General features: G+C 38.9%; 1 protein-coding gene across 4 annotated transcripts in view; it reads right to left on the bottom strand.

Annotated features, from left to right (window-relative positions):
- LOC139636953 (high affinity choline transporter 1-like) overlaps positions 1 to 23,601 on the bottom strand; it is a 36,562-nt gene that overhangs the window by 11,885 nt on the left and 1,076 nt on the right. The window contains exons 2-4 of one of the 4 annotated variants that reach the window (XM_071505399.1): positions 22,994 to 23,069; positions 1,234 to 1,442; positions 806 to 919 (exon numbers count right to left, since the gene is read on the bottom strand). In XM_071505399.1, the coding sequence (XP_071361500.1) occupies positions 806 to 919; positions 1,234 to 1,417 (298 nt within the window). In that variant the 5' untranslated portion in view covers positions 1,418 to 1,442; positions 22,994 to 23,069. The other 3 variants (XM_071505401.1, XM_071505398.1, XM_071505400.1) reach the window with 3 other exon arrangements.

The following is a 23,601-nucleotide window of genomic DNA, read 5'->3' as shown; positions in this document are numbered from 1 at the left end:
TTCCTGATCAGGGACTTCGGGGGTTTCCCGTTCCCATTAGTCTGCAACCACACAGGCCATTGTGACATTGGGGCCTGAGCGTGAGGATTTCACCTGTTGCAAATGTTTACAGGCCCATAACTGAGTGTGTCAGTTTGGTGAATTTAGGAGCAGGCAATCTAAGTCTCTCTGAGCCTGTTGCTTCAAGTTACAATCCTGAACTGATTTCTCATGGCCCTATTTATAACGTGAGCGACACTTTTATTGGTGTGTGGAGTCAGGTGGGGGATGGGTGAGCAGAAGCAGTGTCACACTTAATACACTGTTTGTAGAAGCATTAGGAAACTTGTGGTCGTTGCTGAAATACTACAACTGAAAATTACATTGTTACTTATCTAGTAGTGTAGTAGTGTCATCCCATAGGAATTTCATTAGCTGCTGAGTGTAAACGAAGGGATACACTGAATGTTAAATGTTGACAATGACAATCTTCCCTGTTCCAAACCTGAGTCCTGACCTCACAATCTTTTAATTTAAAGATGGGATAGAACCAGAGTTTGTATTTATGTGAGAGTTTTCAGTGCATACGTCCACACCAGCCTGTGTGGCAGTTTAGCTTCCCGCCAACAACCAGTTTTACTAGCATTTACTGGTGCTTGCAGTCGTTCGTGTCAGGCATACAAGACCATTACACCTACAAGACTATCTATGTTAGGCTGCATAAAGTTCACATCTAGTATTGTGTCTATTTAAAACTTTAATCCTGCTATGTGTGATGGGATGGGGGTTTCAGGGTTTAGGCTTGGGGGTTACCAATGCCACTCACCTAAGAAGAAGGTCAAGACATAAGGCACAGGCATGAGAGCCCACACTGCGCCTAGGGTCGGGTCATATGTTGCCTCAGCTATACCGAGGATGAATCCTCCACCCACCCACGTAGCTACCGAAAAACAAATACACATATTAAAAAATGAGAAACATGACAGACACCACAGTTGCTTATGCATTCCAAGAAATTCATTCAGACCAACCAGCCGCTTTTTTTTTTTTTTTTTTTTTTTTTAAGATTTAAAAAAAAAAAATTATTTTATTTTATTTTATTTTATTTTTTTATTTTTTTTACACACATGCCAGTTATTACTAGCAATTTTTTTCCCCTGCAAACATAATTTGAATATTTAACATCCTGAACGCATCAGAACGACTCCAAATGATAAGCTAGTATGTAAAATGTGGTCCCTCTGATTGCTTTACCAGTAAGAGTGAAGATGCCGACCAGCAAGTTTATGTTGCGTCCAGCCAGTAGAGTTATCTCCATGCCATCTCCTGTGCACTTCTTCTCCTCCTTCTTGGAGCGCATGGACGCCCAGATGCCCGTACCCAAGATCAACAGGTAGAACACTGCCATCACCACCAGACCTGGCACATTGAGAGCCATCCTGAACTACTTTTGTGTGCGTTTCCTGTTGGATAGAAAGATAGAAAGAAAGAAACATTAAGATCTAAGTTGTTAAAAGCTAGAAACAGTGATACAGAAGTGCTGTTTGCAATGGTTTTTTAAAATCACTACAACATACGGTACAAAATGCACAAACAAAATCTCATAACAATACATATTCTCATTTACTTTGTGTAAAAATATTTTTAGGAATGTAGGACAAGAGGTCAAGTCTGCATAAATTCAAATGTCATCTAAGATGCTTCTGACAAACAAAAAGGTGCATTCATCATGTGCAGAAAGCTATTAAGCCCAAATAATAAACAATAATGAATAGAAAACATAGCATCTATTCAAATGACTGAAGTGAGTAAGGTGAGCCAGGTGAAAAAGAAAATACGTTGTCTTAAAGAAAAAAGGTGAATACAGAAAAAAGCTGCAGTGAAAAAAAAAAAAAAGACAGGCGCAGCAGCATCTCGGATGACCTGGCTCTGCTTGGCAGATGGGGTGATGGGGTGAGGAATATAAGGAAAGGTGGAGTGGAGGAGGAGAAAAAAAAGAAGGCAAGGGAAGGGGTGGGTGAAAAGTCAGAGAGGCGAAGGTGGTCTCACCATAATACTTGGCAGCACTGAGAAAGATGGCGGACAGATGTTGTCCCCCGTCTTCAGTGGTTGGACAGCCCAAGTTTCGACCCCAAACATGGGAAGTGAACACAACTCAGAGCCACATTAGTGTGTACATGTGTGTCTATGTGTGTGTGGTTACTGTAACTGTGTATTGGACAGATGGTTTGCTACATTGGTTTGCATACATTTTTAACTGCTGATTTTTGCCTTCTTGCACCCACTTCTCTGCTCATTGACATGGCTTATGTTAACTGCATCAAATGTTTTATGCAGTCAAGGAAAACTAAAGAAATCAACACAAGATTTAAAAATCTAAAATATCACAGTAAAGCAGTTTCTTAAAAAACCTTCTTCTTTATTATAGATAGAAACTTATTTAGCATAAACACAGCCATCCTTTTCATGGTGAAAAACAAGACAGGGCTCCCACCCAATGTAATGAAAAACACATCTGTTATACAGAAAGCTTTGGCTCAAATCATAAAATTTGGAACAAGGAAGAATGCATGTATATCCACTTGGGAGAATGGGGAAAGGAAAAAAAAGGAAACGTTTGTGAAGGAAATTGACCAAAAAAAAAATAAATAAAAATAAAAAAAATACGGGTATGAGGCAATGTATATGTGTGTGTGTCTCAATGTCAAGGCAAGGAAGGAGTGGGTGAGGGGGTTGGGAGAGTCAGCTCAGTGCCTAAGTCAACAAAAGCCTGAAAACCTCACCCACATGGCCCATGTTTTTTTCCTGTTGTGTGTGTGTGTGTGTGTGTGTGTGTGTGTGTGTGTGTGTGTGTGTGTGTGTGTGTGTGTGTGTGTGTGTGTGTGTGTTTTCACTTGTGCACACTCTTGCAGCCCTTACATACCAGACATTGCAAAGTTCAAACTGCATCTTTATGTTGGATTAGAAAACGAAAAAGAAAAACTACAGTCTGTACAATATTATAGTGAATGGAACTGTAATATATGAGGAATTTAAGGGGTGGTGGAGGAGGCATAGTGGAAGACAACATCTTCATTTTGAGTAGGTATATATTTGACAGCTTTAGTTATGGGTTCTTTGCAAGAAAACATACACATCAAATATGAACACATCAAATATACTGCATTATCAGAATTAATATGACAGATATTAACATGTTGGCTTCAAAGCATCTTGACTTAAAAAACAAAAAATGTTCTCCTACAGCGGTATTAAAAGCTGTAAAAACCTGATTCTCAGTTGGTCTGGCAGTACAAGCAAGCCTTTCAAATTGCAAAACAAGTATGGAGTCTGATACCCCACCAATGCAAAGTCAAGTAATTGCTGCTACCAGACAGCAAGCACTACAGAACTGTTGGGAACACGCTCCTTTTTTTGTTGCTAACCACCACTTAAAATTAATATAGTTAATATTTGTAACCTTTCCAAGATCTTGTAAAATTTTTTATGGGGCTTTATGCAATCTCAGGGGAGGATGAAGTCGCTGTGGACTGCTTGTATTTTGTCTGCTTGTGAAAAGAAAAGAACATTGTAGGAGGAATCAGGGGTACACCGTGTTCCAGTCCAATGAATTTCTGAGACACTTATTCCTGTGAAATTTGCCCATCAGTAACTGACAGTTTCTTCAGTTATGGACAAAACAGGTCACCCTTAATTGCATATCATGATTTCCATATAATGAGCTATCTCTAAGTTTTGCTATTGCTACATAAGCGTTAGCATGAACAGCTGTTTACTTACCAGTCAAGAGGATCTCCTTTACTCGCCAAGAGTTGTCTCCAGCAGTGGAAAGTAACCTCATTTTGTTTCTATTTCTAGCACCTCTTTTCTTCTGATGAAGTTAGCACACTAACCAGCTAGCTGCAGCCAAGTTAACCCATCATGTCACTCTCCAATACTGATTTCCTGTAGCACTGAGGCAGCCTTGAAGAAGTACCGCTGCTGAAGCTCTTGGCAAGAGCAGTGAGCAAACAACTGCTATTGCTAACACTGGCTTTGTAGCAACAGCAAAACTTACAAATTGAGCCTTTAAAGCTGCAGTAAGCAATCTCTTATCCACTTGGAGGGAGGGTCAAGACCTCCAAACACATGCTAACTGATACAAAGCCCTGACAAATTACTGTCTCATAAGTTGTTTTGGCTAATGCTAAGTTTGTTATAGCATGTCCAAGAGACACTGTGTAACATTATTATTCATTTGGAGTCATGTGTCTGGCCACCCGGCAAATGTAACTCCTATATTCACTCCCCTAGCTTGCCAACTAAGCTAAACTAGCTTGCTTCCTCCTTCTCCAGCTAGTAGCTAACTTTGTCTGTCTGCTGTTTGGTGTTAGGCAGGTAGCATACAGTGATTTCTGAGCTTTTTCACTTATACAGTTTCCTGTTGCTGCTGGAAATTACATTGTGAGAGCAGTGAGACTAAAACCTTAGAGTGAGTGAAGTAGAGTAAGTGGCTGAAAAACCAAAACTACGAGAAAGAGGCCAAAATGCTCTGTAGCACTGCTAAGCTCAGAGATGGGTTTGTGTTTCTTGCTGCAAGCAACCCATTTGACATTACCAGTACAGTAATTCATAATGTAAAAAGCCAGTTGGAGCTATAATATTAGTGAATTTCAGTTTGTGTTTGCCTTTCTTCTTAATATGCTCTCCTGTATTATCAGCTGTATGTTTCAGATATGTAGGATTTCCACAGTCCTGACTATTTTAGTGGGCCCCCTCTCCTTTTCGTAACAGTATGCAAGATATGTCACAGAGCAGAGAGCGGTCTGGAGTCCTGCCATAGGGAAATGCATGCCTATTTACCCATTTAGAATCGAAAAAATGTCAAGCAAATACGCAAGCTTTGAAGAAATTTATAGTAATGATTCAGGAATTTAGTAATGATTCAGTCAAGAAAATTAGATGCTTTCCCATTACCTAGATTGTGATTTTTTTACATTTATTTTTGCTTAAATCTTCCCTAATAGGATGGAAATGCTATTCAATAAATATCAAACTCTACAATTATTAGCTACTAAATCTCTACAAATAATATAAAAGCTACACTTGATTATGAATATATGAATAAACTGATTTCTTTTTCACTCTTCAGGTCACAACATTTCCCCACCTTCTTGAAGTAGGCTGTGAGTGGCTGCAAGCTCTCGCACAGGCAGCCTTCCATGTCAGAGGTGTGCTTGCGTGAGTGCAAGCCTGCAATGTAAGCCTGCGTGTGTGGTGGGGGTGGGGTGGGGTCTAATAACCTCTTCTATCACGCTAAGAGGTGCTCTCTCATTTTAATGTTTCACAGTCAAGCCCCCCCTCCCCCTCCCTTCTGTAAATGTTGCTTCTGCAATTTGTTTAGTCAGCACCTGGTAACTTTCCATAACTCTTCCTACACAATTCATGCATGAACGCAACACACACAAACATTGAGAGGACACACCAAAGGGTAGGGCTTAGTTTTCTGAATGTACTCTCTCTCTGCAGAAGGAATATTCTCACATCAGTTTTTTATTTTATTTTTTATTTTTTGTTTGTTTTTTTTTTTCCTCCTTTTGTTGTGGTGAAAACCAAAAAGGCACACAAATCTGTCAACATGCACATAAACAAAAGATCCCACTCAGAGAAAGTTGCCCAAAATCCCCTAAAATGTCAACTTTCATTCATACAAGTGTTTTACAGGAAGAAAGCAAAAAGCTTTTAGAAATTAACAGTGTGCAAGTAAGATAACTGATCTGAAAAGGAACTGAGAGGGAGCTACTGTAATAAATTATAAATTGGGACTTTAATTCTTAGGACTTTTTTTTTTTTTTTTTTTTTTTAAATCAAACATTATTGCGGCATGGGGTGATAATAGGCAGCAGAATTTTATAATCATGTCTAATGTTGAAATCAGTTACATAATTAATGTTGGTACCTTGACAACTACTCGTGGGGTTAGTTAACAACAGCGGCATTGGTTCAGATTCTTAAACCACCAATTTTCAAATTGAGTGGGATCTTCTCTTTAATCTCAAACATGCACATGCTACAAGATTTTAAAACAAAGGAACGTCACGCACCATGGGATATTATTAAGATTATCGTACCAGAGGGAGCAATTCAACACCGCACGTGAGCTCAAGGGGAAGCAAATATAAACAAAATGGAGTCTGTGGTGCAACAACTTGTAACATTAGTTAAACTTTGCAGTAAGGGAAAATTTAAAAAAAGCAGGATGTTACATACAAGTTTGCATGAGAAAACAGTTTAACTCCGATGTGTATGATGCCTGTGAGCAGCTCGGGAAGTTTAAGACTGACTAGAGTAAGAAATTGTTATTAATATCACCATTCTATAAATATCTGTGTAGTCTACAGTCAAAGTGATATTCCTAACATACAGCACCGCAAGCTAATGTCCATTGATTACATAACAAAACATTTGCCGGCAGCCAGAAAGAAGCATCAGCAAGCAAACCTGACAAACCTGCGCCATGGGTTAAAAAAAAAAATAAAAAAAAAAATAAAAAAATAAAAAAACACAAGTTCCCTTTTCCATTTAAGTGGAATTTCAGAAGTTTATTAAGCCTTTCACATGTGGCCATGAGTTAAAAATAGCACTTGATCACCTGTATTTTGTTCATGCTGGGGATTTGTCACAACAGTTTCAAACTTATGATTGTCTCTTCACTGTTTCTCATTAAATCAAAATTCAGAAACAATTGTTGTAAATCACCAAAATCCTTTCAGATTGAGAAGTTTTAGATTTAGAACAGTAGGGGTCTATAAGGCAAACAACGCAACTCTCAATAAATATTCTATGTATTCCAGGTATTCACTTTCATACAGGTGCATTAGTGTGTCTTGGCATAGGTGCGGCTCATTCTACAAACAACCCCACACATCTCCTCATCTCCCTGCCTCTCAGTACTTCTCCGTTCATTCAGCCTCCTCTGCCAACTGCATGTTTGCCGCCTGCCTCTTCTCCATCTCCACCCTCTGCAGTTTTGTGACTTGCAGAGAGTGTTCACAGACATCATCATCTGCTAGTGGTGAGTCGTACTAAAGTGAGGATAACTGGGAATTTTCACAAGTCTGCACGTGTCTGCGCACACATGTTGTCTTTTACAGCAACAGAGTAAGTACGAAAAGTGAGGACCGACAGAGAGATAGAGCTCATGAAAGGGAAAAAAAAACAAAAAAAAAAAAAAAAACACTGTCTGCTTCCTCTCATCTCCTTTATTAACATCCATCTCCTCAGTCTTAACATAGACAATTTCACATTTATGTTTTGCAGCATTTCTGAGCTTACTTCTCTGGAACAGAGCCGATCTTTATCTCTCTGCGAAATCATCCATCCAGACTAACAAGCAGAACAAGAACTGAGACACAGAAGAGTCACAACAAACAAACATACATCCATCCATCATTACTGCTCCTCTGTTGTTTTTCAACAAACAAAATATAAAGGAAGTTAAGGTGCTATATGTAAATATTCAGTTTAGCAAATCCAAAAATAACTAAAATTATTATTAATAGAATGTGACAAACACATCTGCGTCAAACACCTATGTACTGTTTTTTAGCGATATCTACTGAAGTTGGAACCCAAAACCTCTTGTAATATCACTTTGTACCTGAAAAGGTGATAGTGAGTCACTGTAACATCCAGGCAGTCAGAGAAACTGATTTCTGCTTTAAAGGTCACAAGGAGTGGATAGAGATGCAGAAGAGCACCTTGAAACAAATATGGCATTTCACTATCTGTAACATATTAGTATTTCACTCACGAAACAGATGATTGTGTCAGAGGGTCAGTGGGCAACAAAAGTATCTGCCTAAAGTACACATTAGGGACATCCAAGGCCAGTCACTTGGAGAACAAATTAAAGCGATCACACACACACACAGAGAGAGAGAGAGAGAGAGAGAGAGAGAGAGAGAGAGAGAGAGAGAGAGAGAGAGAGAGAGAGAGAGAGAGAGAGAGAGAGAGAGAGAGACGAGCTGGGCCTGTCAGCCCTCAGGGATGATGACTTTGATTAAGAGAAAGACGAAAGCGATATGAATGATAAAAGGCAGAGGAGGAGGAAATACAGCAGAAAGTGTTCAGTCCACATGGTGTGTACCACCAGGAAATACCAACCAAAAAATAAATTAATTATCATTTTGAATTGGCAAATCACAATTTTTGGAAAAAACAAAAAAAAAAAAAAAAAAAAAAAAAAAAACACACACACACAAACAAAAACACTTTGCAACTACAACATACATACATGTAAAACTCCTCTGGCGATATATTATTCAAAACAAATGACAACTTCTCTCTGACAAGTCTCAGCATAAACAAATTTTTCATCACAGCATTACTTCAAACCAAGATTTAAAGCATTAAAATGCAGTGGGGTCCAAAAGTGTAAGACCAGAAAAGTGGTCTTAAATATTTGGACTCTGGTGTATATTTTCACACTACAACCTGTCTCAGCCCTGGTGGCTTCTCTATTCTCAGACCAAGTGCAGTGGAAAATGACAGCTTACCAAAACAATTGATAGAGAGAATATAGAACAAACAAAGATAGACAGTTGTAGTCTAAGAACCATTTTTTTTTAAGAACCAGGCCCCCCCCCCCCCCCCAAGTGCTATTTGTAGGACAGGCACGCACTCCCACTTAGGGTGTCCCAACTTAACTGAGCTTAAATAGCTTTCTCAAAGAAAGACACACACATACTATTCATGCACAAACAGAAAAACCCACTTACTTTAAAGCAAAAAAACATATCCACAAAGTCAAAAAGATGTACATAATGTAAACATAATGTCAACAAAGAAATAAAAAAACTGAGCACAGGCAACATGTTAGCATATTTGATGATTGAATACATACCTAGGGTTAACAGTTCGTGTCAGTTCTTAGAGATGATGTGAAGAGGGAACAGAGGGTATTCTCACAAGACAGAGAACAGGCCAGGTGATAAATTCAGCCTGGGAGTAGCAAGATTCATGCGACACTCATCCACAGCGTTAGGGAGGGAGATATGAAGGCAAAACAAAGAAACAATAGGTGCTCTTCAATCTCTTGAATTCAAGAGGGTTGAAAAAAGAGCCAAAAAGGTCTACTTCAAAACTGCTTTTAAAAGAGTTTTTAAAAAAAACAAAACAAAAAACAAAGTGCTCTACAGTGATGAGGGAGAGAAGTCAGAGTAGATCTTCACAGCTCATGGGGCAGGTTGAATGAGGAAGGATGGAACTCTCTAGAATCGGCACGCAGCCTTCCCCTGGTTTTAAATCTCACAGAGTGGGAGGTGTCTTAGAAGATACAAAGGAGAAGGAAGCTGCCACTGCTGCCACCTGATTGGTGACTGCATGGGTGCTCCTGTTTGCAGCCAATTAGCTATGTTGAGTGTGGGGCGGACACAGCCCCTGTTTAGCTTAGGTCCACATGAGGATGACTTTGACTGCAGGACGGAACAGGCATCTCCAGCTGCTCATGATCAGATCATTAACAACAGCCCCCTTCTCTCTGTCCAACTCTTCCTCTCTCTACTCAAACACCTCTTGCTTTTAATCTTCCATTCTTTCCCCCCTTTTTTCTCTGCTTAACTTTCCTATCTGCTGTCCTAAGATCCTGTCCAACCTTTTTCCAGACGTCTCTCCATGCAGACTATAACTCTTTCAGACAAGACTCATAGTTCCTCCCTTTCTCTCACCTACCTGCTGTGTTTCACAGCGACTGTACAGCCAGTGTGACAGATGCCAGGCACCAGGATCCTTACAGGCCAACAATACATCGAGAAAAACATCTCCCTCTCCAGGCTGCCCCCGTTTAGTTTTTTTTTTCCAGTTTTATTACTGTGTGCTCGTGTGTGAGTGTGGCTGCACACAAGTGCTTCTTTGCCGAGGACTTACACAAAGCGTTGCTTGTTCTGTCCATATGGTTTAGTGTATCAAGCATTTAGTAAATCACATTGGACGAGTCAGACAGAAAGAAACAGGCAGGAGAGTTGGTTAAATATAGACAAAAAAATAAAAGTGCTGTGCTTGTTTATGTAGAGGAGCTCCCTTTTCAATATAAAATGATATAATTTTGGACTTAAGTGTATTTTCTATGGACAGATCAAAGTGCTTGTTCTTGCAAAATGGTCTTTGTATGGTCCAGGTGAAGCCAAATGACAGCTATTTGTCACACATAACCTCAAAGCCGAATATTTTCAGACAGTTTTCACATATTCTCATACAGGTGGGGAAAGACAAAACTATTCTACAAACCAGATGTGTGAATTCTTCCCTCATTCTACAGTAACAGGGCAACAAGGAAGCAATATATTCAGGGCAGCTTATCATTCAGCTTCGAGCCTTCACAGTAAACAAGGACAACATGTACAAACTATCACACCAACAAAAACATTTATATAAACCCAAATGATGACATGAAAAAGCATCCTATTTTTTTTTACTGTGAAAAGAAAAAGAAACAAAAACACCTGACCAGTTCTTCTTCATTGAGAAAAAATAATTTTCATAATTGAACACCACAGGGAGTTTTGAACCATGGACCTCATCCCCTGCCTGGTAACCACTCTCATCTTCCCCCTAATTACAAACATTAAGTAACTTGATCCAAAGTTTTTCTCTGCTTTCTTTTCCTCAGCTTGAATCAACACAGAGACTAGCTGGGCAGAGATGAGGCAACGCTGTCCCTTTAAGAGTCCTCTTCCTGTACCAAGATAAGCTCAGAACCTCTCCACTTTGAGAGCGTGTGTGTGTGTGTGTGTGTGTGTGTGTGTGTGTAAACATGCATGCTGTATGATGAATCGGTCCCCCTCTAAGATGCCTTGCAAGCTCTGAAGTTTTAATTTGCTTGCTGTCTCTCTGCATGTCTCTCTACCTGCTCTTTACATAACTCCAGACCTGTATTTTTGCCCTCCTCTCTCTCTTCCCTCATACTCTCTTGCAGACAGGACTGGTTCCCAATGAGTTCCAGATGGGTTCCACCTAAATTGTCAGAATAAAAACGTGGGAAGCTTGCTCTATGCACATATCCTCTGACACAATACAAGCGACACCCAGGCGAAAGCCAATCACATCCCTTTGTAACCCTCAGAAACATTAGCACAGAATTGTTAACTAGCAACTCCCCCCCACAGGACAAATGGGGATCACACCCAGCAGCGATACAGCCAAAACTCAAAATTAACAAAGATATATGACAATACAGCAACACAAATACAAGTGTAAAACTATGACTCAAGCAAACAAAAACAGAATTAATAATATTGACCAAAGTAATGGTGGAGAGATACTAAGTCTGATAATGGGCTTTTAAGAAAGACCATTTTTAAATGAGAATAGGTCAATTCACAAAATATTTGAAAACATAACAGTACATCAAGCCTTAGTCAGCCATGGTACCTTGGTTGGACGGAAAGCGTAAAGTATATTTTCTAGAAAAAAAAAAAAAAAACAACTAAATTCAAAAGCCATACATTTATCTGTCAACAACACTTTTGAACTATAAAAAACATGGAAACAAATTTTGGATTGACAAGAATGATTGTGGGGCAATTTGCAGAAATAATACTTGCCCACAAGTTCTAATTAAACTGGACAAGTAAAAACATCTTTGTGGGTGTATGGTAACTGGTGAACTCTTTTATTTAATGATATTGTCACGTAAGTGGGAGTAAACCTATTACTTGTTCATTACACTCAATTACACGCCTTGAATAGGCGTGTGTTTAGAAAGCAGGAATGATGGCTACAGTCCATCTGGGTGTACTTGAGAGCCTCTACAGTTCCAGCATGCACAAGTTTTGCAAGAGCGCCTGTGAGGGATACACTGGAGAGGAAAACAAGTTCACTCTGTATTCCTGGATGTTCTGTGTACAGCAGCATAAAGTTTGATTCATGGCTAATTTTGTAATTTGGCACTGTCTTTGGTCAGATTTGGTTTCTGGCTGCTGGGAAGCTGCTGCATGTACCATGATCTCATTTCACCTTTATTTCAGTCTGTAGATCATCATTACATCATTTATCATGCGTTGTTTTTACTACATATGTGACAGGCAGTTATCAGAAAAATAAGACAGGTATTTATATGTCTGAACATGAACAACATGAACAACCGAAATGTGAACATGCTAGCTGGAGCAGAAGTGCTGCATTTCTGAAAACCATGGATGTTGGTTATCAATACTTTTCTTACAATACACATATTCAAATGTCATAACAGGAAGAACACAGGTGTAACCAGTGATATTTTTGAGTTGTTTGTTACACCTCAAAAATGTTTTTATTCAATTGCCAAATATGCAAAATGCTTTACCGACCACAAAAATATCTTTATTCTTTTAAGCACTAAGTGAAAGTAAGAAGTGCTTACTATTTACTAGTATTTCCGTATACGATCCACAGACGTTTGCATTGAAAAGAAATACATAGATAATACATAAAGATCAATCTAGGGCACTTAATTAAACTAACTTATTTGATTTGTTGGTTTGTTTAGAGTTCTGGGGCCATGTTACAGAAACTTCCTAACTTGCAACAAAATAACTGATTTTGTATTAAGTATTCAGGATTTCCTAACCTGAAATAATATAGGATGAAGTGAGATATGCTGGATTCCTAAAGTTAATTACGATCTCTGTAATACCAAATCTTATACTCTTCTTATCTTAACTTAGGACTTAAGATAGGAAGTTTCTGTAATACGACCCCAGGTGACAAGTACGTGCACCTTTTTGTCCTATATTTAACAAGTCAAGGACATTGCACACTATCCCTAATATCAACAGATGTCCAATAATGTTTTGGATAATGACAGCAATCACACAATTAAATTGTGATTGAAACTGTCAAAAATAACTCTACCCTAGAGAAAAATATTAGACTGAATGTTGAACTGCACTCACTCAACAATTTACCTTGAGATTTACTCATTTGGCAGATGCTTTTATCCAAGTGACTTACATGTGAGGGACATCACTAAAACTTCAGTGTGGTAGGAGACCTTGGTGTAAGAACTAAGTGCTACATCTATTTAATAAGTGCAAGGAGATCAGGTAAACAAAAACACTGTAGGTGCATACTAGGTGCTAGTTAGACAGGTTATTAAAGGTATTGGGAGAGGAGGTGCTCTCAGAAGAGATGAGTCTTCAGAGATTCTTGAAGAATGAGAGGGACTACCCTGCTCTGATAGTATTCGTTAGCTTGTTCCACTATCAGGTAACTACAGATGTGAGGATGAGTCTGGACTGTGATTGCCTTGTGTGCAGGGATGGCAATGCCCGCCAGACGACATTCCTTGGAGGAATGCAGTGTTCCAAAAGGAGCATAAAGCTGTACGACTGAGTTCGAGTAGATGGGTGCAGACCCAAAAGACACTCTAAAGACAAGCATTAGTGACTTGAAATTGATTTGGGTCGCCATGGGTAACCAGTGTAGGTCGAGTAGGTTGAGTAGTGAAACTGAAACAAAAAAATCTGAGAATTTACTCCAGTGTTTTTAAGGAATTTGGGTTGTATTTGCCCTGAGTACTCTTTTGTGTGTTAGGTTGCTGCTCTGTCTGGTTTTAATTAGATGTGAGCAAAACTCCTGTGCTAAACCTTTGTGTCTGATGTGTCATTGTGCTGTTCTTGTTGTCATTTGTATAGCCAATTGTATAGCCAATTAGTATTAAAAGACGTAAGCTTTTAAATGGAGATCACAAATGCAACAAATATACCTGTGAGTCATTCTGTACTGTGAAAAAACCTTCACCATGAAAACAATGGTAAAGGAGCACCTTAAGCAGCTTGATGAACAGGTGGTAGAGGAGCACAAGTCTGGGCATTAATACCAAAACATTTTAGAGTAACTGAACGTCCCCTGGAGGCTAGTCAAATCAAGGATGGCAGAGCTGTAAATCTGCTTGAAACACGCTGTCCTCATAAACTGAGTGAGTGAGCTTCAGAGGCTGAGAGTGGAAGGACTGGGCACACAACAGCAATTGGCTGGGTTAAAAAACAAACACACACACAAAAAAAAAACAACAGAATACTCATATGACATTTTTGTCTGGAGGCAGGTAGGAGACTCTGAAGTCAGTGGCACTAAGGTTCTCTCGTCTTATGAGACCAAAACATATCTAATTGCAAATCAGACTAAAGACGTGGCTTATGCCATGTTTGGCATAAGCCAGGGGTTTTCAAACCCCCTCTAAATCGGTTTAACTGTGCATCTTGGAGCATTAAAATGGTCTCAGCTATCAAAGTTACAATGTTAAAATAATCTGTACTGTAACATGGCCATCTCTGTGTTTTCCTAATAACATGGCACCAGCATGGACATCTAATGTTTCGCTATTCTAAAATGTCATTCAACATTTCATCTCCATGGTGGTAGAACTGCACTGCAGATAGTATAAACTTGGCAGCACTAGCACTGGGGGCATCTTTGTTATGGCAAGTGTAGGGGAAACATTAATATCAACAGGCTGATTGGAATGTTATTAGTTTTGCAGGTACAGTATTTTACCATAAACCACAGAACTGGACAAACTTAAAGACCCCTTCTGATGAAAATTAAGTTTTTAACCTTGTTAACATGTCCATATGGTGTTTTTTGTATATTACACAGCAAAATAAGTATTCAACGCCATGACTGCGTATTTCCATCTTGGAACTGCAGTGAACCAGTGACAGTCTAATAAAAACTGATTCAGAAAGCCAGAGATTCATACGTCACAAATCTAAGGAACCAATCCAGTCAATTTGCAGGGATGGGGTCGCAGGTAAAATAAACCCCAAGTTTCATGGTGTTTGTTATCTTGTAACCCAAGCTTGTTACAAGCTAACAAACAACATGATAGGTCCTCTAGTGGTCCGGTACACAACAAACTCCTGACTCCTCAACAAACTCCTGAGTCTGGGTCTGACTGAAGCTCAAACAAGTGGCTGAGTATCTCTGATGTTTCCTCCACTAACCATCTTGATACGCCCTGCTCTTTCACCTGTAAACGTAGCACAAGCAACAATGCTGGGCTGGGCACAAGGCCTAATCCAGAATTTCTCGATGAGTAAGTAAGCACAGATGTGCTGCCAGCCTCAGTTTTCCTTTTTTCAGGGAAAACCATATTAGAAAAAATTAAATGCAATGATTAAGCCTTTATATAGTTTAAAACACATCAGGAGAGGAACTTAACATTTTGGCCTGATGAATGTGAAATGTCATGTCAGTCCATACAGTAGTTGGCAAGAGATTACACTTTGTTCAGCTCCACTCAGCTTGATGTGGCTCTATTCATTTTTTACAACTTCATAGTCTCTGTTTTGATTTGACACCTGCTATCTCTGTTACCATATACAGACATGACAACAGGATGCTGCTTAGTCAGATCTTGGCATCGTTACATTGAAGTTTATGCTATCTGCAATAACAATTTCATTTCCTCCATGCCCAGTCTGCTGACAAATTCTCTAAAACTTGCTCTGCAGCAATTATGGACAACTTATTTCGGGTTTTGCAGTCTTGAATATCACTGTTAAAAATGTTGTGTTTTTGTTGTAACATCTCTCTAAGTTGTTTTATCTTCCTGCTCAAAATATTCTTTTTTTTTTTTAAATAACAACAATAAAAAAAAAATCATGATTTCTAAATATGAGGTGTTTTGCTAATGTGGGAATATGTGGGGAGGGGTAGGATAGGGAGGAAGCCCTGTGAGGGAAGCTCTTTCAGCAGGTGAAAGCCAATTTCTCATTATTATATGTCACTATAAATGCCCTACCAGCAGTTATGACTGGTTTATATTAGCCTGTATTTTTACATAAATAGTGCTTTAAAAACCTGAGGTAAATTTAAAATCCAAAACAAATCTGTGTTATAAGTCATTTGGAACAATTAAACCTCTCAATATATATCTCAGGAGAAACACACTGAAAGGCAAAGTGTTCACGTTCAACAGAAAAAATGAGAAGGTCTGACATGAACTTGTGTAAGCGAGGCACACCACAGTTGTACAAATGTAAAGCTCACCGCAATGAGAAAGAGGAAGGTGGCTGGTATGATAGGCGTGAAACCAGACCAATGAGTAAAACTGCTGAACTATACAGGGGACATGTGTTAAAAGGTGGGGAGCAGGGTTTAAAATTAGCACCCGCCACTCACCAAATGAGTGTTAAAGTATGTTTTGATAAATAAAATAATTAGGTCACTCGTCATTGATAGGCTGCTGAAATATGCCTGCTTCGCTATATAACTTTCATCATTCATGCCATAGACTGTAAAACACACATAGCCTACAGCTACAGCCAGTCTACTGATCACGTTTAGAATTTCGAAGTTGTCCCTGGCTGTCCACCGTCATTCAACATTTTAAAATTTATCGAGTTATCTGCAATAACATCAGCTTAGCGTTCAGTCAGTCAGTCAGAAAGCGAATTAGTAGTAGGGTTAAGTGAACAACAATATTTAGTTGGTTTTTTCAAGTATGTGGCAACACATTGCCAGAGTACAGCAACCAGCAAAGAGAAAAAAATGAGGAAAGCTGTGTGTCTATGAATGAATGCACTAAAGTGCACATGCTGCATATTGTTTACACATGCTGATGTATATATGAGATATGAGATATTTCAAATAAAAGTTACTATTCTTTTTATTTTAATACTGTTTTTAATGAAGTTGTGTTGTGAGAAGTTGGCCAGTAAAAACATATTTTGGTCGGTAAAAATTTACACCTTACCTGCCATTAGCAGGGAGGTCAAAAAGTTAATTTTATACCCTGGTGGGGAGACTGAGTGCAGAGGGAATGCTGCTTCAACTGAAGGAAAAGACTTCCAAAAAAGAAAGAGACAAAACACAAATGAGTTCATAAGTTTGTAATCTGTTTCCAGGAAAGATAAAACTATTTTGTCAAAAAAAAACAAAGCACACTACAGTCAGTAAGCTGATCTAATCAGCATAGATGTGCTGTTTACCAGCTTGTGTCATCCTCCTCTGCTCTCATTAAAGGTTAAGGCTAAGCTTCCCAACAATTCACAACAGAGAAGTGATAACTGAAAAGAGCTTGGCCAGAACATGAACCTAACCACTAAACAATTTGTTGATGTACAGTGTACCAGTGGACTTCACAGAGCTGCAGCGGTAACAGGCTCTTAAACAGCCTAAGCTCTACAAATCTGTTTTTAGAAAGAATGTGAAATAAGTACCGTATTTTCTGGACTATAAGGCGCACTTAAAAGCCTTTAATTTTCTTAAAAAACGACAGTGTGCCTTATAATCCGGAGCGCCTTATATATGGATTAATTCTGGTTGTGTTTACTGACCTCGAAGCAATTTTGTGTGGTACACGGCGCTCACGGCGCTCTGTCAAAATGTTTTAGTACGACTTTGGTAAACTGCAAAGCCGCACCGCTTGCAGCATTATGGCTATCATAGTCAGGAGCGTCGCGGAGTAATACATACTGTGCTTCACCATAATATTACAGTGTGTGTATATGAGGACCTATAAGGAGTTATTGTGAATATGCTAACGTTTGATTTAGCGGTATCAGACTGTGTTTTTTTTTTACGTGTTACAACTGAACAAGGTTGGGAGTTATTGTGAATACGCTCATTAACGTTTGAACAATGTTGAGAGTTATTGTGAACACGTTTAATAAAGTTTGACTGACTTATCTGACTGTTTTGTTTCGCTTAATGCGCCTTATAGTCCAGTGCGCTTTATATATGAAAAAAGTTGGAAAATAGACCAAGACCAAACACAGATGCTAATACACCACACACACACTCCTTGCCTACTGCCAAAAAAAGCTACTTGTTTCTCTTTGACAGACATTTGACATTTAAAGGGTTTGGACACACTTCATCAGAACAGTTGTTGTTTGATTAAAACTTTGGAGGGACCTGCTTGTTTAACATACAGGTTTGAACTGGGAATTATCCAAAATAAACATTTTGTTCTTCAGTTTTGTGCCCACATTGTACAAAAGCTAAACAGAAACACATGCTTGTCCTTAATCTGAGACAACAAGGCGTCGAAATCTAGATTAGATTTGTAATTTTTGTGCACTTTTCTTTTCTCCATTGTTTTTAATGCATGTTTTTGAGAATGAGAATAGTGAATGAAATGTTTCATGCTTGATGCTTGACAGTTGACTCTTTAAGTGGCTGAGAGCCAAATATCTAAAGAAGCAAGTGTGTACTGCATAGCCTTAAACGTAACAATGACATATTTTGACCATATTTGGATTTTGAGCATGCAACACAAAGGTTAGCATGACTTTATAACAGCAGCATAAGCATCTGTCAGTCATGAATACACAGAACCAGTTGGCTCACTCTGCTGTGCCAAGACAGTGGAGTGTTTTTCCATGACATCACTGGTGCGTGAGGGTCTGTGCAGTGTGTGCATTGTATTTCCTTCCTTACATCAGAAATTATTGCCTTTTTGTCTTATGACAGTGTATAGGAACTTGCTAAATCTTTAAGATCTGACTTGCAGAAACAGGATTACAGTCATGGACATAATCCGTGACCTGCTTTAGAGTGACAGTACGAATTGCGCTCATGAGGTTATTAAATAGGATAAAACTAATGGGATGTGAAACATAGGAAGAAACAATGACAGTTACTGTGTGATGCCCAGAACCTCTGCAACTGATGGGTAATATTGCAAATTTTAGATTACAAATGACAGATTTAATTAATTTACTGTGTTGTCAAACTATAGGGTGGTTTGGGAAAGTGTATACATTAAGACAATACATATGCTATCAGTAGCACAAAATAATCTGCAGTGACTCTGTGGTGTCGAAGCAGATTATTATAAAATCCTCTTTTCACGCACAGAGTGGTGACAAAGAGGAACCACTAATTCAAATGCCATGCAAAGACAAACTGGCATTTTCAAACACACAATGTGCCAAGATCTTATAGAAATTGTAGAGAAATTCTATTTTAATCTGGGTTTTTGCACAAAGAAAAGCACTAACAGATCAGAAAACCATTAAATGAAATACCATCACCAAAACACACTCACATTTGGTCTAATCTGCGCTTTATTGCTCTTTTGAATGAATGAAAAGTAGGTGTACAATTTGGCTAAATTAGTACATCACCCTTTTTGGCAGCAGTTACAGACTGCTTGGTGAATATAATCTGTAAAATAGGATAGTAACTGACACTATCCTATCTTTTTTGAAGCAAGGCACTGGCTGAGATTTCAACTTTACTTCCCCATTCATCCCTTTAAATAAGTACCATTAAAATAAATCACAGTGTTTCCTTGCCTGAATAGATTTGCAACCTTTCTTTTGCTTGATATTTCCCATTTGTTCTGTATGTCATATTTAGCCAGCAATGTCAAGCTCGCACTTCAGTTAATAACTGGAATCGTCTTTATAATGGTGGTTGTTTCTAGAAAAGAGAACCTGCTTCTTGTAGACCAAACATGTAATGAGACACTGCACGAGTTCAATTATTCAAGATGAAAGGATAGGCTCAAGTCCAAGATGGGATACAGATTACTAGAACTCATTTAACTCATCATGAATCACCTAGCTCGCATAGGAAGTTGGACTCCAATGCGGACACCGGTACATGGCAGATAGAGTTAAAAGGTTTACAAGGACAAGGTCTTTCAGCACCTGTCAACAGGCAGTCAGGTTAGATCAGGAAAACACACACAGTAAAACTGGAAGACAGACAGAATGTTGGCAACATGTAGTGTGATACAGAGCCAAAGTCAGGGCTAAGAATAAAGAGACAGGTGGGGAGATGATTTGTGCTGAGTCAGTCTGAGGCCCATTATCAGTTCTGAGAAACAAGAACATGCTCTAACTTTGAGGAAGATTTACTGTTTTTGCTGTTTGGAATAAGGGACAGAAAAGATCCAGAAAAAAAGGCAAAGAAACAGGTACTGGTGCTGACAAGGAGGTGGGTCAGCTAAAGATGATGGGCTAGGAAACAGAGAAGCAGAGATTCCAACAGAAAGACATTCAAGCAGTAGGATTGCTGAGTATCTGTGGGGAAAACAAACTGACTGAGAGATAGTAGAGTAGGGTAGAGTTAGAGTAGAGTTAAGCAGCTGATAAAAACAATTGGACTGGTCTGACAAGCAGTAGGAGAGTTAATGAGCAAATAAAAACTAGAATAGATTAAATATAATAAACAGATCACATTTTGTAGCGTATTAATGTAGTTCTAGCTGGTGTCTAGATAGATCAATTTTTGGACCCCACAGTATATTTTTTAGGACCTCAATATTTTACTATTTCATATCTCATATCATAAGCATTCTACGACCCATATAACACTGTCCTAAACTGGAAACAACAGTATATGAACATAAATATAAAATGATATAAAACATGATGCAACAAATGCAGGTAACGGGGGCAGGATGGCAGAAGTAACATCTTAAACTGTAGTCCACTATAGATCTGTACTTCAAGGGTTATTTCTTAGGTCAAAGCTAGCCACTGTGCCTTCATGTCTTTATAACATGATTTGTTAACAACTGCTTTCGGGAGTGTGAGGAGATAGACACAAGTCGTGAGCTATAGTGAGCTATACTGTTATACTATTAAACTTCCAGGTAAAGAAAACTGGCAGTATGAGGGAAAGCTGGATCACTCTGCTTCTTGGTTTGCAATGTCAGTCTACAAGTCAATCCACCACTTTGGTCCTGACTGAAATATCTCAACAACTATTGGATTGATTGCCATAAAATTTGGTACCAGCATTCATAGTCCCTACATGAATTCTAATGACTTGGTTTATGACCAAATAATAAAATAATCCCATCAGACTCAGCTGTTTTTAGTACTAATAAGCAAATGTTAGCATTTTAGGATTTTAAACTAAGATGATCAATATGAGCTGTGTCCCAGTTCAGAGAGTCTGCATTTTAAGACAGATTGTGTCAAAGCGGTGTGATTAGACTGTGCCATTTAAAAAGGCTCCTACCTCGTACCCCAACCAATCCCAAGTAGGTCTCACTTTCAACAGTAATGGCTAACTCAGTATCTGTGGTTGCAGTACAAGGGCAATGCTGATCACACTGATGAAAAAGAACAACTTGAATGTGAATCTGCGAACATCTGCCAACAACACGGCCTGTGCCCAGTTTGTAGGAGTGATTTCAGACCACCTCTGACAAAACTCGAGAATGCAAACTAAGGCAACTGTTCATCAGCATTCAAGGTCATTGACTAATACCATACTGTAGCAAAAAATAACAAACAAAAGAAATCATGTGCTGGTGGGACCAACTGAGAAAGTTGTTCGTACCAGTGTAATTAGTGGAAAAGTTAGTCTGGAGCCGTGAACAATGCAGGGCACTCCTCTTCAAGGCTGTCTTTTGGCATTTTGTAGCATAAAAAACTAGAATTACCACCTCGTGGTTGTACGCCTTTGCTACTCAGAATTGTTTCAGATTACCCTGTTTGTTTCCCTGTTTATCCATACATAGTCATAGTCATATAAAATATGAACCATTCAAGTCATGGCTAAAAATTGTTTTATGAGGTCACCTTGACCTTGACCTGTGACTGCCAAAATCAAATAAGTTTTATCCTTGAGTCCAGGTGAACGTTTGTACCAAATTTGAGGAAATTCCCTCAAGGCGGTACAGAGATATTGCATTCAAAAGGCCAAAACCATGTTTTGTGGGGTCACCGTGACCTTGACCTTTGACCACCAAAATCTAATCACTACATCTTTGAGTCCTAATGAATGAAGAAGCTCTGTCAAGGCGTTACAGAGATATCGTGTCCACAAGAATGTATATACGTATCTACATTTGGACGGACAAGCTGAAAACAATACACCTCTGGCTCTGGCTGTCGCTGATGCAGAGGCAAAAAAAAACGAAAAAAAAAGGTCTTGACTTTTATTCTTGCTGAAGAGATATTAGTTTGATTACAAGGATAAATTGCTTTTGTGACTTTGGCTATGACATAACACTAACTGAATCTAAGGTTGGGTGTGTTACAATGAACAGCATTAGATTATGTTTTGACCTTTTTCTCAAATGTATAACAGCTGTCTTTAGTAGCTTTAAATACTGTATGCCCCCATCAAAGGGTCAGTCACTGAACACTTGAGAACCCAGGGCTACAGTCACGGTAACATGGTTGGTGCTGGGATATTAACGACACCAGTCTCATCACAAAGAAACATGTGTGTCAGGGATTCTTGTCTAAATTTACGATGCAGGTCTACAAAGTCTTCCTGTTCTAAAATAGATTGACCCATATTTTAACTTAGCTGCCTTTTTAGGCACTATACAGTCCCATCCATCTGTGTCAGAAGCATACAGTGACAACTTCTTGCTGACCAAAGGTGAACTCTAGACGTGACATTAAATAAGTTACTATCTCTTTGTGGCTTAAATAAAATATTGATTAGCACTGCAGGCACAGAGTAATAATCTACATTCTGGGTTGTTTTGTTAATTGGACTGACCCCGTTAAAGGCCTGCTGAAGCCTATCTGCCCTTCAAGGCTTATGTTACACTAACGTTAGAGCTAATTTAGATCACTGGAATGATTTTTTGAGAATACAAAAATGATACCGTAACAGCAGAAAGAATATTGGTGTCTGTCTAGATTTTATATTCATGTTTTTTTCCAAAGGCATACTAACCTCTTAATGGGATTCATGAGAAAGTTTAACCGCCGTAACCATAGTAACTGAGTAAACACATGCCTGCGTGAGCACGTCACCAGGGAACAGAATGGAGATAAATTACAGATTTGTGGTTATTTCTCACCTTTCCCCGATTTTCTGAATAAGTGCTAATAATTGCTGCTCGGTGCTGCTGTTGTCTGTCTGCGTGTTGTCAACGTCTCATCGTGCGGCAGCGTCATCGGTTATGAATTTGTTTTTCGCGCTCCTCATATTAACAAACTGCATTTTTATGTCTCAAAGTAAAATATGGTGGGAAGAAAATGCCTCCTTCACCAAGGCAACACAGCTTAGTAAACACACATACAGTGTTAGCTAGCTAACTCTTAAATGAGCTTTTAGAACGTACCACGGAGCAAAACGATGACTGAACGTTCAAACGGTTGGGCGTTGGAGCTGCAGGTGCTTGATGCGTTTGTTGACGTCTGAAAATTGAGAACAGAGAACGTCAGGTCTCCAACATCATCTGAACTCAAATCTCCACAAACAGATGGAAGAACAGAATCAAGAAAGATCAGATTAACCAGTAGCAACACAAACACACACACACACACACACACATACTTGTATTTCCAACTTTGTGAGAACACTCATTGACATAATGCATTCCCTAGCCCCTTACCCTAACCTTAACCATCACAACTGAGTGCCTAACCCCAACCCTGATCCAAACCTTAACCTAAACCTAATTGTAACCATAACTCTAAAACCAAGTCTTAACCCTCAAAATGTGATTTGAAGTTGTCTCAAAAAGTGAGGACCGGCCAAAATGTCCTCACTTTCCCAAAATGTCCTCACTCTGTTAGTAAAATACTTTTTTTGGTCCTTACTATGTAGCAAGTACAAGTACACACACACACACACACACACACACACGTTTGTTGTCGTTACCCACCCCCCCACCCCAAAAAAAAACACCAATCATAAATAGAAAAAGTGACAAGAATAGAAATAAGC

This window comes from Trachinotus anak, unplaced genomic scaffold (assembly GCF_046630095.1).
Source record: "Trachinotus anak isolate AG129_WGS33_773 ecotype Australia unplaced genomic scaffold, CSIRO_AGI_Tana_v1 ptg000019l, whole genome shotgun sequence".
Classification (NCBI taxonomy): domain Eukaryota; kingdom Metazoa; phylum Chordata; class Actinopteri; order Carangiformes; family Carangidae; genus Trachinotus; species Trachinotus anak.
This window is presented reverse-complemented; position numbering and strand designations above follow the sequence as displayed.